At 45.6% G+C, this 16,614-nt stretch overlaps 1 protein-coding gene across 4 annotated transcripts in view; it reads left to right on the top strand.

Moving 5' to 3' along the window:
• Positions 1–15,523: 15,523 nt before the first annotated feature.
• LOC106578298 (conserved oligomeric Golgi complex subunit 7) overlaps positions 15,524–16,614 on the top strand; it is a 41,708-nt gene continuing 40,617 nt past the window's right edge. For 2 of the 4 annotated variants that reach the window (XM_014156971.2, XM_014156970.2), the window contains exons 1-2: positions 15,524–15,819; positions 15,939–16,158. In XM_014156971.2, coding sequence (XP_014012446.1) covers positions 15,996–16,158 — 163 coding nt within the window. In that variant the 5' untranslated portion in view covers positions 15,524–15,819; positions 15,939–15,995. Of the gene's footprint in view, positions 15,820–15,938; positions 16,159–16,614 lie in introns of those variants that run through there. The other 2 variants (XM_045701995.1, XM_014156972.2) reach the window with 1 other exon arrangement.

The raw sequence follows: 16,614 nt of genomic DNA, 5'->3' as shown, positions 1-16,614 counted from the left end.
TGCTACCGCATAGTAAGCGGTATCGGAGCGACAAGTCTAGGTCCAAGAGACTTCTAAACAGCTTCTACCCCCAAGGCATAAGACTCCTGAACATCAATCTAATCAAATGGCTACTCAGACTATTTGCATTGCCTCTCCCCCTCCCCTCTTCTACGCTGCTGCTACTCCCTGTTATTATCTATGCATAGTCACTTTAATAACTCTGCCTACATGTACATATTACCTCAATTACCTCGACACCGGTGCCCCCGCACATTGACTCTGTACCGGTACCCCCTGTATATATCCCCACTATTGTTATATACTGCTGCTCTTTAATTATTTGTTATTCTTATCTTTTACTTTTTTAACGTATTTTCTTAAAACTACATTGTTGGTTAAGGGCTTGTTAGTAAGCATTTCACTGTAAGGTCTACACCTGTTTTATTCGGAGCATGTGACAAATAACATTTGAAGCACAAATATTTATAACTTCCGACTAGGCCCCCTCCTCTCTCCGACTAGACCACCCTTCTATATCTAGGATGAACAGTCAGTCTCTGTTGCTGGGCAAGAACTGAGTCTGTTCCTCATGTTGGTGTTATCGTGTCCCAGCTTGAGTCCGGAACCTTCGCACTCCTCCGTGCCTTACACATTCCTATAGTCTTCTGCAATCCACTAGATCATTTCTCATACACAAAGAGCCTAAACGTAACACTATTTTCAATCTCTAAGAAAATATAAAAACTACATATTCATATTAAGAGTATATAAGGATATAGAACAGTAATTACGATCTATCAGCTCTAACTTCAGACACATGGCTCCTATTCCACACTATGGAATAATTTTTGCCCTCAGAGACAGGCACCCTTTCTCTCTGCCCAAATACAATGCACATACGGTGCATTCAGAAAGTATTCATCCCCTTGACTTTTTCCCACATTTTGTTACGTTACAGCCTTATTCTAAAATTGATTACATACATTTTTTTCCTCATCAATCTACACACAATAACCAACAATGACAAAGCGAAAACAGGTATTCAGAAATGTCCCTTCTGTTATAGATGTTTCAGTTACCACCAGTGCCTTGGTGAACTCTCCACCATGGTTGGAAGGTGCTGATATGGCCTCATCACCCGTGTCCTATTCTAACACCCCATAAGATTGTTTATCTGCTTCTAGGCTGTTCCATTTACATTGGATAACCGTCTGTTCCAAAATGACTCTGCCAGTATTGGTTTGCTCACTCATATTGATCAATTTGATCAACTCGTTTCACTACAATTGTGGTTTTATTAGTGTATTGCTCGGTTAACATCTTTCTAAGAGTCGTTATCCCAGCACAACATTTTATCGGGTATGAAAAGTCTGTTTCTATCTTTAACTTAATACAGTACACTATCGGCATTTGGGGAACAAACATTACTTTGACTCTACTCAGCCCTGAGCTACTCTCTGAAGACTGAACATTTGTGACATGTCTAGGGTTGGTTTCCTGCTCCCCTCTCTCTGGGAGGATGTGAAAGGATATGGTTTCTAAAGTGTAGTTTTCACCTCTTCCTCCACACAGGGGCGGTGTTGGCGCAGGCAGGAGGGACAGTCTCGTCTGGTTCTTCAGATGTGAAGTGCTGTACTGCTCTCTCCAGATCCCTTCCTGTAACACAATTGCTCTGCCCGGGGCACAACCCACCCTGAGAGTAGCCTTTTATCTATCCACTCTCCTATTCATTGTACTGGCATTGAAATATGGTCATTATTACTGTTCCCATGAATCACCACTGCTAGTGCTAGGAATAGGGTTATTAGTACACAGATGGATGCTGTTATGACAACACTTTTCTTAACATAACTCCTACTCTCCAGTCTCCTTTTCTCCAGCTGTTCTGCTAGTAGCGCCTCCTCCAGCTTACCCATTAGTCAGCCGGATCTCATTTCACATGAGAAGTATAGACCCACCGAGGAGAGGCTGGAGCTTTCACCGCTGTAGGCGTGGTAAGGAGTACCGTTTAAGGCCCAGAACAGTCCTGGAAGCCCGGTCAGCAGCTGGAGACCACGTGAACAGAACCTTGAGCGAGGTGAGTGCGGACAGGGGGGAAGCCAGGTTGCTGTAACCCCGGATAAAGCGGCGATTGAAGTTGTCGAACCACAGGAAGCGTTGCAGCTACACCCTGGAAGTAGGCTGCGGCCAATCTACCACCGCTCTCACCTTCCCGGGATCCATTTACACACTCCCTGCGGCAATGATGAAACCCAGAAAAGGGATGGTGGAACGATGGAACTCGCACTTCTCTGCTTTTACAAACAGCTGGTTCTACAGGAGGCATTGGAGAACCTGTCGGACGTGGATCACATGTTCTTGGGTGGAAGGGGAGAAGATGAGGATGTCATCTAGGCAGACAAAGATGAACTGGTTCCACATGTCGCGGAGAACATCATTGACCAGAGCCTGGAACACAGCAGGGGTGTTGGTAAGGCCAAATGGCATGACCAGATACTTGTAGTGACCGCTGGCTGTGTTGAAGGTGGTCTTCCACCTGTCCCCTTCCCGTATCTGCACCAGGTGGTAGGCGTTCTGTAGATCCAGCTTGGAAAACACAGTGGCCCCCTGGAGCGGCTCAAAGGCCGAGGTGATGAGTGGTAGCAGTTCTTCACAGTTATGTCGTTGGACCCCGGAAGTTGATGCACGGGCGCAGGGTCTTGTCCTTCTTCTCCACAAAGAAGAACCCTGCGCTGGCGGGAGAAGAAGGACGGATGAATCCGGCAGCAAGGGAGTCCCCAATGTAGGTCTCCATCGCCTTGGTATCTGGTCCCGACAGAGTGTACAGTAGTCCCCAGGGCGGAGTCGTGCTAGGGAGAAGGTCAATCCCGCAGTCATAAGGTCGGTGCGGTGGGAGCGAAGTGGCCCGGGCCTTGTTGAACACCTCCCAGAGGTCCTGGTACTCTGCAGGAATGGAGGAGAGGTCCGGGGCAGGTTGTGCTAAATTCAGGCAATGGATGTGGCAGAACGGGCTCCAGCCCATGATGGCACCAGTAGACCATTTAATGAGGGGATTGTGTCGCTGGAGCCAGGAGAATCCCAATACCATGGGAATCTGAGGGGACTTGATGAGCAGGAACTGGATAGCCTCGCTGTGGTTCCCTGACAAAAAACACGAGAGGGCCCCAGACAGAGATGGTCGTCTTGCTTCAGGTCCTTATAAAGCTATGCAGTTATTTGTTTTTTTGTGTATTATTTCTTACATTGTTAACCCCCAAAATCTCAAGTGTTTATACATACAGCCGGGAAGAACTATTGGATATAAAAGCAATGTCCTTACCATCACTACAACCAGGAATACGTCTTTCCCGAAGCAGATCCTTTGTTCGGACCTCCACCCTGGACATGCGATCTTATGCCAGAGTCCGACGCAAAATGACGCGGTCGCCGCAGGAGTGGCAGACGGAGTGGCCTACTGGTCCAACTCAGAAGGCGAGCACACCATCCACCAATGTCCAATCTCTAGATAACAAGGTGGATGAAATTAGGGCACGAGTTGCCTTCTATAGAGACATCAGAGATTGTAACATTCTCTGTTTCACAGAAACATGGCTCACTCGGGATATGTTGTCAGAGTCAGTACAGCCACCTGGTTTGTTCACGCATCGCGCCGACAGAAACAAACATCTCTCTGGTAAGAAGAAGGGTGGTGTCTATGCCTTGTGATTACACCATGAGTCGTTAATCATAACATATAGGAACTCAAGTCCTTTTGTTCACCTGACCTAGAATTCCTAACAATCAAATGCCATCCGCATTATCTTCTAAGAGAATTCTCTTTGATTATAGCCACAGCCGTGTATTTCCACCCCAAGCAGATCCCTCGTCGGCCTTGAAAGAACTTCACTGGACTCAATGTAAACTGGAAACCATACATCCTGAGGCTGCATTTATTAAAGCTGGGGATTTTAACAAAGCTAACCTAAGAGCAATACTTCCTAAATTCTATCAGCATATCAAATGCGCGACACGAGCTGCTAGCATTCTGGATCACTGCAACTATAAATCCCGCGATGCATACAAAGCCCTCCCCCGCCCTGGCTTTGGAAAATCTGACCATGACTCCATTTTGTTGCTCCCAGCCTATAGACAGAAACTAAAACAGGAAATGCCCATGCTCAGGTCAATAGAATGCTGGTCTGACCAATCGGATTCCACGCTTCAACATTGCTTCGATCACGTGAACTGGGATATGTTCTGGATAGCCTCAGACAACAAGATTGATGTATACGCTGACTCGGTGAGCTAGTTTATTAGCAACCTTCCCTAACCAGAAACCGTGGATTGATGGCAGCATTCGCGCAAAACTGAAAGCGCAAACCATCGCTTTTAATCGTGGCAAGGCGACCAGAAACATGACCGAATACAAACAGTGCAGCTATTCCCTCCACAAGGCAATCAAACAAGCAAAGTGTCAGTAGAGAGACAAAGTAGAGTCGCAATTCAACGACTCAGACACAAGACGTATGTGGCAGGGTCTACAGTCAATCACGGATTACAAAAAGAAAACCAGCCCCGTCGCGGACATCGACGTCTTCCTTCCAGACAAATTAAACAACTTCTTTGCTCACTTTGAGGACAATACAGTGCCACTGACACGGCCCGCTACCAAAGCCTGTGCTTTGAGAGACTAATCAAGGGTCATATCACCTCCACCATACCTGATACCCTAGACCCACTCCAATTTGCTTACTGCCCCAATAGCTCCACTGACGACGCAATTGCCCCTGCCCTATCCCATCTGGACAAGAGGAATACCTATGTAAGAATGCTGTTCATTGACTACAGCTCAGCATTTAACACCATAGTACCACTCGTCATTAAGCTCGAGACTCTGGGTCTTGACCCCGCCCTGTGCAACTGGGTCCTGGCCTTTTTGATGGGCCGCCCCAAGGTGGTGAAGGTAGGAAACAACATCTCCACCCCGCTGATCCTCAACCCTAGTGCCCCACAAGGGTGCGTTCTCAGTCCTCTCCTGTACGTCCTGTCTGTGTGGTCATGCACGCTTCCTACTCAATCATCAAGTTTGCAGATGATACTACAGTGGTAGGCCTGATTACCAACAACGACGAGACGGCCTACAAGGAGGAGGTGAGGGCCCTCAGAGTGTGGTGTCAGGAAAATAACTTCTCACTTAACGTCAACAAAACAAAGGAGATGATCGTGGATTTCAGGAAACAACAGAGGGAGCACCCCCCATCCACATCAACGGGACAGTAGTGGAGAAGGTGGAAAGCTTTAAGTTCCTCGGAGTACACATCACGGACAAACTGAAATGGTCCACCCACACAGACAGCGTGGTGAAGAAAGCACAATAGCGCCTCTTCAACCTCAGGAGGCTGAAGACATTTGGCTTGTCATCTAAATCACTCACAAACTATTACAGATGCACAATCGAGAACATCCTGTCGGGCTGTATCAGTGCCTGCTATGGCAATTGCACCACCCTCAACCGCATGGCTCTCCAGAGGGTAGTGCGGTCTGCACAACGCATCACCGGGTGCAAATAACCTGCCCTCCAGGACACCTACAGCACCCGATGTCACTGGAAGGCCATAAAGATCATCAAGGACAACAACCACCCGAGCTACTGCCTGGTCACCCCACTATCATCCAGAAGGCGAGGTCAGTACAGGTGCATCAAAGCTGGGACCGAGAGACTGAAAAACAGCTTCTATCTCAAGGCCATTAGACTGTTAAACAGCCATCACTAACAGAGAGAGGCTGCTGCCAACATATAGACTCAAATCTCTGGCCACTTTAAAAATGGATCACTAGTCACTTTAAATAACACCACTTTAATAATGTTTACATATCCTACATTACTCATCTCATATGTATATAGTGTATTCTACACCATCTACTGCACCTTGCCTATGCCGCACGCCATCGCTCATCCATATATTTATATGTACATATTCTTATTCATCCCTCTACATTTGTGTTTATAAGGTAGTTGTTGTGAATTTGTTAGATTACTTGTTAGATATTACTGCATAGTTGGAACTAGAAGTACAAGCATTTCGCAACACTCGCATTAACATCTGCTAACCATGTGTATGTGACTAATAACATTTTATTTGACACACGTAGGTTGATGGGAGTGGTGTTGTGGGTGACCCGGCCTATAGAGCGTCCGTCCAGCGCTCTAACGTCCATGGGAATGGAGAGCGGCTGACTGGGGATCTGGGGATCAGCTCGGACGCCAGGGTAGCATCCAAAAAGCTCTCGTCGGCCCCAGAGTCAATGAGAACCCGGAGAGATTTGGACTGGTCTCCCCACAGCAGAATGCCAGGAAAAGGGGTACAAGCAAGGGAAGCAGGAACATTCTCCATATGGCCCTCCAGAGTACTGGCTCCTACCGGTGAGCCTGGTCTTTTTAAAAGGACAAGAGAACACAAAATGACCAAGAGTCCCGCAATACAGACAACTCTTTGTGTCGATCCTGTATTGACGTTCCGCTGGCAACAGCCCAGCTCTGCCTATTGGCATTGGCTCAGGAAGCGGTGTTTCGGCCGTCTTCGGCAGCCCTCGGGGCAGGTCGGGAAGCCTCGGGTTCTCTCAGCAACGAGACCGTCGGGAGCTTCCGGGATGACTCGGAGGCAAGGTGGGATCCCTGGGTGTGCGAAAAAAATCAAATTTCCTCTCCCTCCGTCGTTCCCGTAATCACCCATCGATATGGATGGTCAAAGCGATGAGGGAATCGAGCTCCGTAGGTAACTCCCGGGCTGCAAGCTTGTTCTTAACCTCCGAGACGCAGTGCAGGAACATTTTGAATAGTGCCTCGATTCCAAGCACTCTCCGCTGCCAATGTGCAGAAAGCCCCCGCATAATCAGCTACACTACGGGAGTCCTGCTGAAGCTGGCGACCTCTCGCCCGGAGAAAGTGGCATCAAAAACCTTCCTCACTTCTCCCACGAACCCCTCCAGACTACCGCATGTGGCCGGCTGTTGTTCCCACATGGCATTAGCCCAGGTGAGAGCCCTCCCCGACATTAGAATGATGAGGTAGGCTATCTTGGAGCGATCTGAGGGGAAGGAGGAAGGCTGAAGCTCGAAGACGAGGGCACACTGAGCTAGGAACGCCCGACAGGTGCTCGGCTCTTCACAAGGCCATGAAGGAATTCCTCGTGCCTACCGATGGTAGCTCCCTGGGTGGAGATGGCATTACGCAGCTGGCTTGGGTCTGCTGGGTCAGTCATGGCCAGCTCGTACTATTAGGAAGCAAAGTAAGACCCGGATGCAGACACGTCGAATTGACAATGGTTTGATATTCCAACAGGGGCAGACAATAGACGGGTCAAGGCAGGCAGGGGTCAGTAAATCAGAGGGGGGCAAAGGTACCAGATGGCAGGCAGGCTCAGGGGCAGGCAGAGTGGTCAGGCAGATGGGCTCAGAGTCAGGACAGGCAAGGGTCAAAAACCAGGAGGGCAAGAATAAGAGGGAAAAAGCAGGAGCTGAGAAAACAAATGCTGGTTGACCTGACAAACAAGACGAACTGGCAATGGACAAACAGAGAACACAGATATAAATTCACAGGGGATAATGGGGAAGATGGGCGACACCTGGAGGGGGGTGGAGACAATCACAAGGACAGGTGAAACAGATCAGGGTGTGACAACTTCACTACCATGACACCCAACAGTACTCGTTACATTTTACATGCTTAGCGGGACATGATTTCTTCATCCCAATTCACACACTTATCAAGAGAATAACCCTGGTGATCCCTACTACCTCTGATCTGGCGGAATCACTAAACACACGTTTTGTTTGTAAATTGTTTGTTTGAGTGTGCCCTTGGCTATCCATCAATTTAAAAAAATAATAATAAAATGATGCTGTCTGGTTTGCTTAATGGTAAGAAATTGAAATGATTTATACTTGTACTTTTCTTCATTATTATTTTATTTTATATCCAGTTGCAGTTACAGTCTTGTCCCATCACAGCAGCTCCCCTACGGACTCGGGAGAGGCAAAGGTCGAGAGCCATGCGTCCTCCGAAACACGGCCCTGCCAAGCTGCACTGCTACTTGACACACTGCTCGCTTAACCCGAAAGCCAGCCGCACCAATGTGCCGCCCGAAGTCAGCTTGCAGGCGCCCGGCCCGCCACAAGGAGTCGCTTGATCACGATGGGACAAGGAAATCCCAGCCGGCCTAACCCAGATGATGCTGGGCCAAATGTGTGCCGCCTCATGAGTCTCCCGGTCACGGCTGGCTGTGACAGCCTGGGATCGAACCCCAGGGCTGTAGTGACATCTCAAGCACTGCGATGCAGTGCATTAGATTTCTGCGCCACTTGGGAGGCAATTTTACTTTTGATACTTATGTATATTTGAGGAATTACATTTACTTTTGATACTAAAGTGTATTTAAAACCAATTACTTTTAGACTTTTACTAGTAGTATTTTACTGGGTGACTTTACTGGAATCATTTTCTATCAAGGTATCTTTTACTCATGTATTAGAATTGGATACTTTTTTCACCAATGAATAATATAATAATAATTTCAAATTCCTTATAATAAGCAAAGCAGACGGAACCATTTTCTTGTTTGAAAAATTGACTGATAGCCAGGGATATGCTAATTGACAAAATATGCATTTGTGTTTAGTCGGGATGACCCCGTGTTCTCTTTATAAGTGTGTGAAATTCATGATTTTCCTGTCCTGCTAAGCATTCAAAATGTAACAAGTACATTTGCGTGTCAGGGAAAATATATTGAGTAAAAAGTACATTATTTTCTTTAGGAATGTCTTGAAGTAAAAGTTGTCAAAAATATATATAGTAAAGGAAAGTACTTTACATCACTGATTGAGAGCATCTTGACTGGCTGCATCACTGCTTGGTATGGCAACTGCTTGGCATCCAACCGCAAGGCGCTACAAAGGGTAGTGCGTACGGCCCAGTACTTCTCTGGGACCGAGCTCCCTGCCATCCAGGATCTCTATACCAGGCGGTGTCAGAGGATGGCCCTAAATAGTTGAAGACTCCAGCCACCCACGTCATAGACTGTTCTCCCTGCTACTGCACAGCAATCAGTACCGATGTAAGTGAAACCAACAGGACACTGAACAGCTTCTTCCCCTAAGCCATAAGACTGCTAAATAGTTGACCAAATAGCTACCCAGACTGTCTGCATTGACCCCCTTTTGCACTAACTCTTGACTCATCCCGTACACTGCTGCTACTGCTTATTGTCTATCCTGTTGCCTAGTCACTTTACCCCAACCTATATTTACATACCTACCTCAAACCCCTGCACATCGACTCAGTACTAGTGCCCAGTGTACATAGCCAAGTTATCGTTACTTGTGTATTTATTCCTTGTTATTACTTTCCTATTATTCTCTCTGCATTGTTTGGAAGGGCCTGTAAGTAAGCATGTCACTGTTAGTCTACACCTGTTGTTTACAAAGCATGTGCATTTTATTTGATGCCATTTTGTACATATACAGTTGAAGTCGGAAGTTGACATACACTTAGGTTGGAGTCATTAAAACTTGTTTTTCAACCACTCCACAAATGTCTTGTTAACAAAATATAGTTTTGACAAGTCGATTAGGACAACTACTTTGTGCATGACACAAGTAATTTTTCCCAAAAATGTTTACAGACAGATTATTTCACTTAACTCACTGTATCACAATTCCAGTGGGTCAGAAGTTTACATACACTAAGTTGACTGTGCCTTAAACAGCTTGGAAAATTCCAGAAAATGTCATGGATTTAAAAGCTTCTGATAGGCTAATTGACATCATTTGAGCAGAGAGAAACAAACACTACTCAAAATATATATTAACCCACAAAACCCAGGAAGAAAAACCCCTACTTAAATATGATCTCCAATTAGAGACAACGAGGACCAGCTGCCTCCAATTGGAGATCAACCCAAAAAACAACAACATAGAAATAGAAAACTAGAACTAAACATAGATATAGAAAACAAAGACAAACCACCCAAAACACTCCCTGTCACGCCCTGACCTACTCTACTATAGAAAATGACATCTTACTAGGGTCAGGACGTGACAAGATTGTACTTTTTGGAGCAATGTCCTCTAGTCTGATGAAACAAAAATAAAACTGTTTAGCCATAATGACCATTGTTATGTTTGGAGGAAAAAGGAGGAGGCTTGAAAGCTGAAGAACACCATCCCAACCGTGAAGAACGGGGGTGGCAGCAGCATGTTGTGGGGGTGCTTTGCTGCAGGAGGGACTGGTGCACTTCACAAAATAGATGGCATCATGAAGCAGGAAAATTATGTGGATATATTGAAGCAACATATCAAGACATCAGTCAGGATGTTAATGCTTGGTCGCAAATTGGTCTTCCAAATGGACAATGACCCCAAGTATACTTCCAAAGTTGTGGCAAAATGGCTAAAGGACAACAAAGTCAAGGTATTGGAGTGGCCATCACAAAGCCCTGGCCTTAATCCCATAGAAAATTTGTGGGCAGAACTGAACAAGTGCGTGCGAGCAAGGAGGCCTACAAACCTGACTCAGTTACACCAGCTCTGTCAGGAGGAATGGGCCAAAATTCACCCAACTTATTGTGGGAAGCTTGTAGAAGGCTACCCAAAACGTTTGACCCGAGTTAAACAATTTAAAGGCAATGCTTCCAAATACTAATTGAGTGCATGTAAACTTCTGACCCACTGGGAATGTGATGAAATAAATATAATCTGAAATAAATCATTCTACTATTATTCTGACATTTCACATTCTTAAAATAAAGTGGTGATCCTAATTGACCTGAGACAAGGAATTTTTACTAGGATTACATTTCAGGAATTGTTAAAAACTGAGTTTAAATGTATTTGGCTAAGGTGCATGTTAACTTCAACTGTATGCTTCTTCTCATGAGCAACAAGTTTCCCATATGGACCTATACGCTCAGACCATTACATTTTCCGCAAATTAGACTTTTAGTCCCTCACCAAACATTGAAGAAGCATATCTCCGGTCCCTTTTGAGCGACAGTCATGACATCTCATGAGATACAAGATTCCTATAAGGACCTATAAGCTCCGTCCATTCACAAAGGTGAATATTTTGAAATGGTGTGTAGACTGTCGTCACTGTAAAAATAAATAAAATGAAATGTATTCGTCACATTCACAGTTTACAGCAGGTATAAAAGATTCAGCAAAATGCTTACCTGTATGTGTTAGCTCCCTCACCAATGCAGTACAATAATAACAATGAAGAGATTCAAGTAAAAAATAACAAATAGTAGATGATAGGATTGGGCGTCATCCAGATTTTCATATCATACCGTCCTTCTCTCACCCCAGGATTTACTGTATTACTGGCTTAGATGACAACAGTCCTTTGAGGCACTGGGAGGGGAAGGACTTTACCTGCTGGAGCATACCGGGGAGATTTGATTTGGGCACAAACAGAGCAGGAATTGATGTAGCGGGCGATGTCCTGCACCAAAGTGGGCCACCAGAACTTAACAGAGATCGATTGAGTGGTGCAGGTGATACCTATGTGTCCAGCAGCAAGGGATGTGTGCGCCCAGGTCAATAGCCGATCCCTTACCTCTTTGGGAACATAGGTACACTCCGGAGGACAGGTAGCAGGCGTGGGTTCCCTCTCCAGAGCCTGCCGGATGTCCACGTCTTATGTCCCAAAGAATGGGAACAACGATTCGGGAGGGCAGTATGATGGGCGCACTCAGGACAGGAACCGCTCCCGAATTGTGGAGAAAGGACAGGGCATTGGCTATGATGTTCTTTGAACTTGGGTGGTAAGACAGGGTGAAGTTGAATCTAGTAAAGAAAAGGGCCCACCTTACTTGGCTCTGGTTCTGCTGCGTCGCTGTACCCGAATGTACTCAAGGTTCCGATGGTCGGTGAGGATGAGAAAAAGGTCCGTGGCGCCCTCCAGCCAGTCTCTTCAATCCTCTAATGCCAACTTCTTCCCCAGGAGCTACTGGTTGCCGACGTCATAGTTCCTTCATGCAGGAGACAGTTTTTTAGAATAGTATGCACCTGGATACAATTTTTGTGGATTACCTTGATGTTGTGACAAGTCAGCCCCCACAGCCACTTCTGAGGCGTCCACCTCCACCACAAAGGGCAGCGTTGTTCTGGGTGTTTCAGTAGACGGAAGGCCTCATCGGCTGCAGGACTCCACACCAACTTACGGGCCACCTTTGAGGAGAGAGGGGAGGGGAGAGGTGATGGAGCTGAAGTGTTTGATGAAACGGCGGTAGAAGTTGGCAAACCCCAAAAAACATTGTGATCCCTTTATGGTGGTTGGGACCGGCCATGACATGACTGCATCAACCTTCCTCTCTTCCATAACTACTCCCAAAAAGGAGACGGCGGCCTGATGGAACTGGCGCTTCTCCACTTTCACGTACAGACGGTTCTTCAGGAGGCATCCCAGGACTACCCGGTCATGGGCGATGTGCTCCTCCAAGGTGGCCGAGTAGGTCAGAATGTCGGCGATATACACGACCACCTGACGCCGAAGCATGTCTTGAAACACCTCATTCACGAATACCTGGAACACAGACAGAGCATTGGCTAATCCAAAAGGCATCACCAAGCACTCATAGTGCCCTGACATTGTGCTGAAGTTTTTCTCCATCTGTTGCTTGGCGCCACTTGCATAATAAGTTAGCTATATTTTCAGCACCAGGCAATGTTCACCTCCTTTTGATTGCGCTGCGGTTGCAGCTTTACATTTCAGCGCATAAAAAAATGGTCCGCTGACTGATTTATTAGTTGACAGTATCCTGCATTCTCTCTCCTCATGAATAAAGTTAAATTGTAACTTTTGCATTATTTAAGTAGGGTCACTTCCCTCTTGGGATATTGCATTTGGGACTTTTTGCATCTCAGGTCCAAGATAAAACATATATATATAATTTCTTTGAATGAACAAAAATATTCATAATTAATTTGGGGGGCTTTGGGTGGCCGCCATTTGGGGAGTGCGATTGAGATTGCATCATCTGTGGATCTGTTGGGGCGGTATGCAAATTGGAGTGGGTCTAGGGTTTACAGGATGATGGTGTTGATGTGAGCCATGATCAGCCTTACAAAGCACGTCGTGGCTACCAACGTGAGTGCTATGGGGCGGTAGTCATTTAGGCAGGTTACCTTCGCTTTCTTGGGGACAGGGACTATGGTGGTCTGCTTGAAACATGTAGGTATTACAGATTTGGTTAGGGAGATGTTGAAAATGTCAGTGAAGACACTTGCCAGTTTGTCCCCACATGCTCTGAGTACACGTCCTGGTAATCCGTCTGGCCCTGCGGCCTTGCGATTATTTACCTGTTTAAAGGTCTTGCTCACATCGGCTACGGAGAGCATGATCACACAGTCGTGCAGAACAGCTGGAGCTCTCATGCTTGTTTCAGTGTTGCTTGTCTTGAAGCAAGCATAAAAGGCATTTAGCCCATCTGGTAGGCTCGCGTCACTGGGCAGCTCACGGCTGGGTTTCCCTTTGTAGTCCGTAATAGTTTGCAAGCCCTGCTACATCCGACGAGCATCAGAGCCAGTGTAGTAGGATTCAATCTTAGTCCTTCCTGATTGACGCTTTGCCTGTTTGATGGTTCATCTGAGGGCATAGATTTCTTATAAGAGTACTGATTAGTATCCTGCTCTGTGAAAGCGGCAGCTCTAGCCTTTAGCTCGGTGCGGATGTTGCCTGTAATCCTTGGCTTCTGGTTGGGATATGTACGTATGGTCTCTGTGGGGACAACGTCGTCGATGCACTTATTGATGAAGCCGGTGACTGAGGTGGTATACTCCTCAATGCCATTGGATTAATCCCGGAACATATTCCAGTCTGTTCTAGCAAAACAGTCCTTTAGCGTGGGATCCATGCCATCTGTCCACTTCCGTATTGAGCGAGTAACTGGTACTTCCTGCTTTAGTTTTTGCTTGTAAGCAGAAATCAGGAGGACAGAATTATTGTCAGATTTGCCAAATGGAGGATGAGGGAGAGCTTTGTATGCATCTCTGTGTGTGGAGTAAAGGTGGTCTCAAGTTGCACATGTGACATGCTGGTAGAAATGAGGTAAAACGGATTTAAGTTTGCCTGCATTAAAGTCCCCAACCACTAGGAGCGCCGCTTCTGGATGAGCATGTTCTTGTTTGCTTATGGCCTTATACAGCTTGTTGAGTGCGGTCTTAGTGCCGGTTTGTGGTGGTAAATAGACTCCCACAAAAAAATATAGATAAACTCTCTTGGTAGATAGTGTGGTCCACAGCTTTTCATGAGGAACTCTACTTCAGGCGAGCAATACCTCGTGACTACCTTAATATTAGACATCGCACAACAGCTGTTACTGACAAACAGACACACACCCCCACTCCTCGTTTTACCAGATGTAGCTGATCTATCCTAACGATGCACGGAAAACCCAGCCAACTGTACATCATCCGTGTCGTCCTTCAGCCACGCCTCGGTGAAACATAAGATATTACCGTTTTTATGTCCCGTTGGCAGGATAGTCTCAAATTAAGCTCATCCAGTTTATTCTCCAGTGATTGCATGTTGGCTAATAAAACGGATGGTAGAGGTGGGTTACCCAATCGCCAACAAATTCTCAGAAGGCACCCTGATCTCCGCCCCCTGTATTTCCTTATTTTCTTAATGTGAATGACGGGGATTTGGGCCTTATCTGGGAGCAACATTATATCCTTCGTGTCCGACTCAAAGAAAAGATATTTGTCCAGTTCGAGGTGAGTAATCGTAGTTCTGATATCCAGAAGCTCTTTTCGGTCATAAGAGATGGTAGAATCAACATTATGTAAAAAAATATATTACAAACATTGTGAAAAAACACAAAATAGCACAATTGGTTAGGAGCCCGAAAAACGGCTGCCATCCCCTCCGGCACCATGGTGAAGGGATCCTGAGAGGATTCGTGTGAGTAGTAGATCTGTATCAACACAGAGGGATAGGCCAACGAGTGATTTTTACCATTCATAGCAATGGTTATCAACTGTACTGCAGGGATGGAACATAAGTTGCAGAAAATAGAGGTTGTGGTGGCAGCTGCAGATAAGTATTTGGGTGTACAAGATTTGACATCAGAAGAGTTACAGGGTGTCTTGAGTGATGGTGTCCTGCCCTTTCAGGCTGTTGGCCTGAAGTAGGACAAGACAGGTTTAAATATTGGAGTAGGGTGTTGTGTTTTTAACAAATTTAGGGTAAAATGGTAGGGTATTTGTTTATTTATTTGACTTTTTTCGAGCAAAGTATAACCTCATCAAAAAAGGCCACCATGAAGAAGGATTTGGTTTTTAAGGGACTTCGAGTGTAACACAAATAAATTCGTTCCTCAGTACTTTATTTTAATCTACACATGTTATAATTGATAGTGAAGGTTAACCTCACGGATGCTTTGAATTAATATTTTATAAAATATTTTATATAATCTTGATACATTGTCGAGCAGAGATCATTGCAATGGGCACGCGATATAGGAACCATTTATCCTCATTTGCTTCTAGGGGAAGGTCATAGAGTGAGCTCAAACCGGAATTTACTGTCATCAAAACTGAAAATCCGGTTTCTTTTTTTTAGATGTTTTAATCCATTCAAATTAGCTCTGGAGGAGGCAGTTGCTTTGCTCGAACTCTATTTAGTTATTATGGTCATTTCATTCTCATGGGCTGTTTATTTTCTGTTCGTTTCTAAACCTGTAATGGGGAGATATTAGATTGTTTCAAATGAAAAGAAGCAGATCTACATCACCCGGACTTGGCTAACGTTTACCTGCATTTTAAGTCTATGTGCATGTCACATTCAGAAGTGAAATGGTGAGTGTTACTTGTAATATACATGTAGCTACTATTTGATAAATATATGAGCCATATAGTGAATGTTATTGGAAGTTAACGAAGCTGTCAATGTCCAATTTGTTTTAATCCCCACACAGAGCGTTGGGTTCTCTTGACCTAATTCACCAGCTATCTGAAGTTTTTCGGACGGCAGAATGGACTTCTCAAAATTTCTGGACGATGATTTCGATGTGAAGGACTGGGTGAATGGGGCTTTCAAGATGCAGAAGGATGCGCCTGGGAAGGCAGATGCGCACGCGGCGACGCTGGTCATGAAACTGCAGGTGTTCATCCAGGAAGTTAACAATGCAATAGAGGGTAACCAAAGATTTGTTTAACTAACTTTAACCTATGGGTTAACTGTGACGTGGGACATACTCCGTTCATGCCACTTCGATACAGCTACGACCTGAAGTGATTTTCGTAGCAGGTTAACGGTTCATTTTCGTTAACCCTTTTCCTAACATCCTAGCTAATTCCCCTAATCTGCCTTGGAAAAAGTAACTTCCTGTCATAGCTGAATCGAAGTGGAGTGAAAAGAGTGTTTCACACTGTGACGGGACATATACTCGGGGTTGGACTGCTCATTAGGCAGGATTAGGCTGCCATCTATGGCAGCAGGTTGATGAGGGCGGCAGAGAAACTGAACAAGATACACCAACAACACATGCAACCTCACACAATTCTGCCCAAAAACAAGGACAATTTCGCTCAACCAGTGTCATTTGCACATTTTTGGTGAGTGCTGATACCGCCATGTGATAACTGGTGCCC

The sequence above is a fragment of the Salmo salar genome, chromosome ssa19, assembly GCF_905237065.1.
Source record: "Salmo salar chromosome ssa19, Ssal_v3.1, whole genome shotgun sequence".
In the NCBI taxonomy this organism is placed as follows: domain Eukaryota; kingdom Metazoa; phylum Chordata; class Actinopteri; order Salmoniformes; family Salmonidae; genus Salmo; species Salmo salar.
The sequence above is the reverse complement of the archived record's forward strand: the minus strand, read 5'-3'. Positions and strand labels throughout refer to the sequence as shown.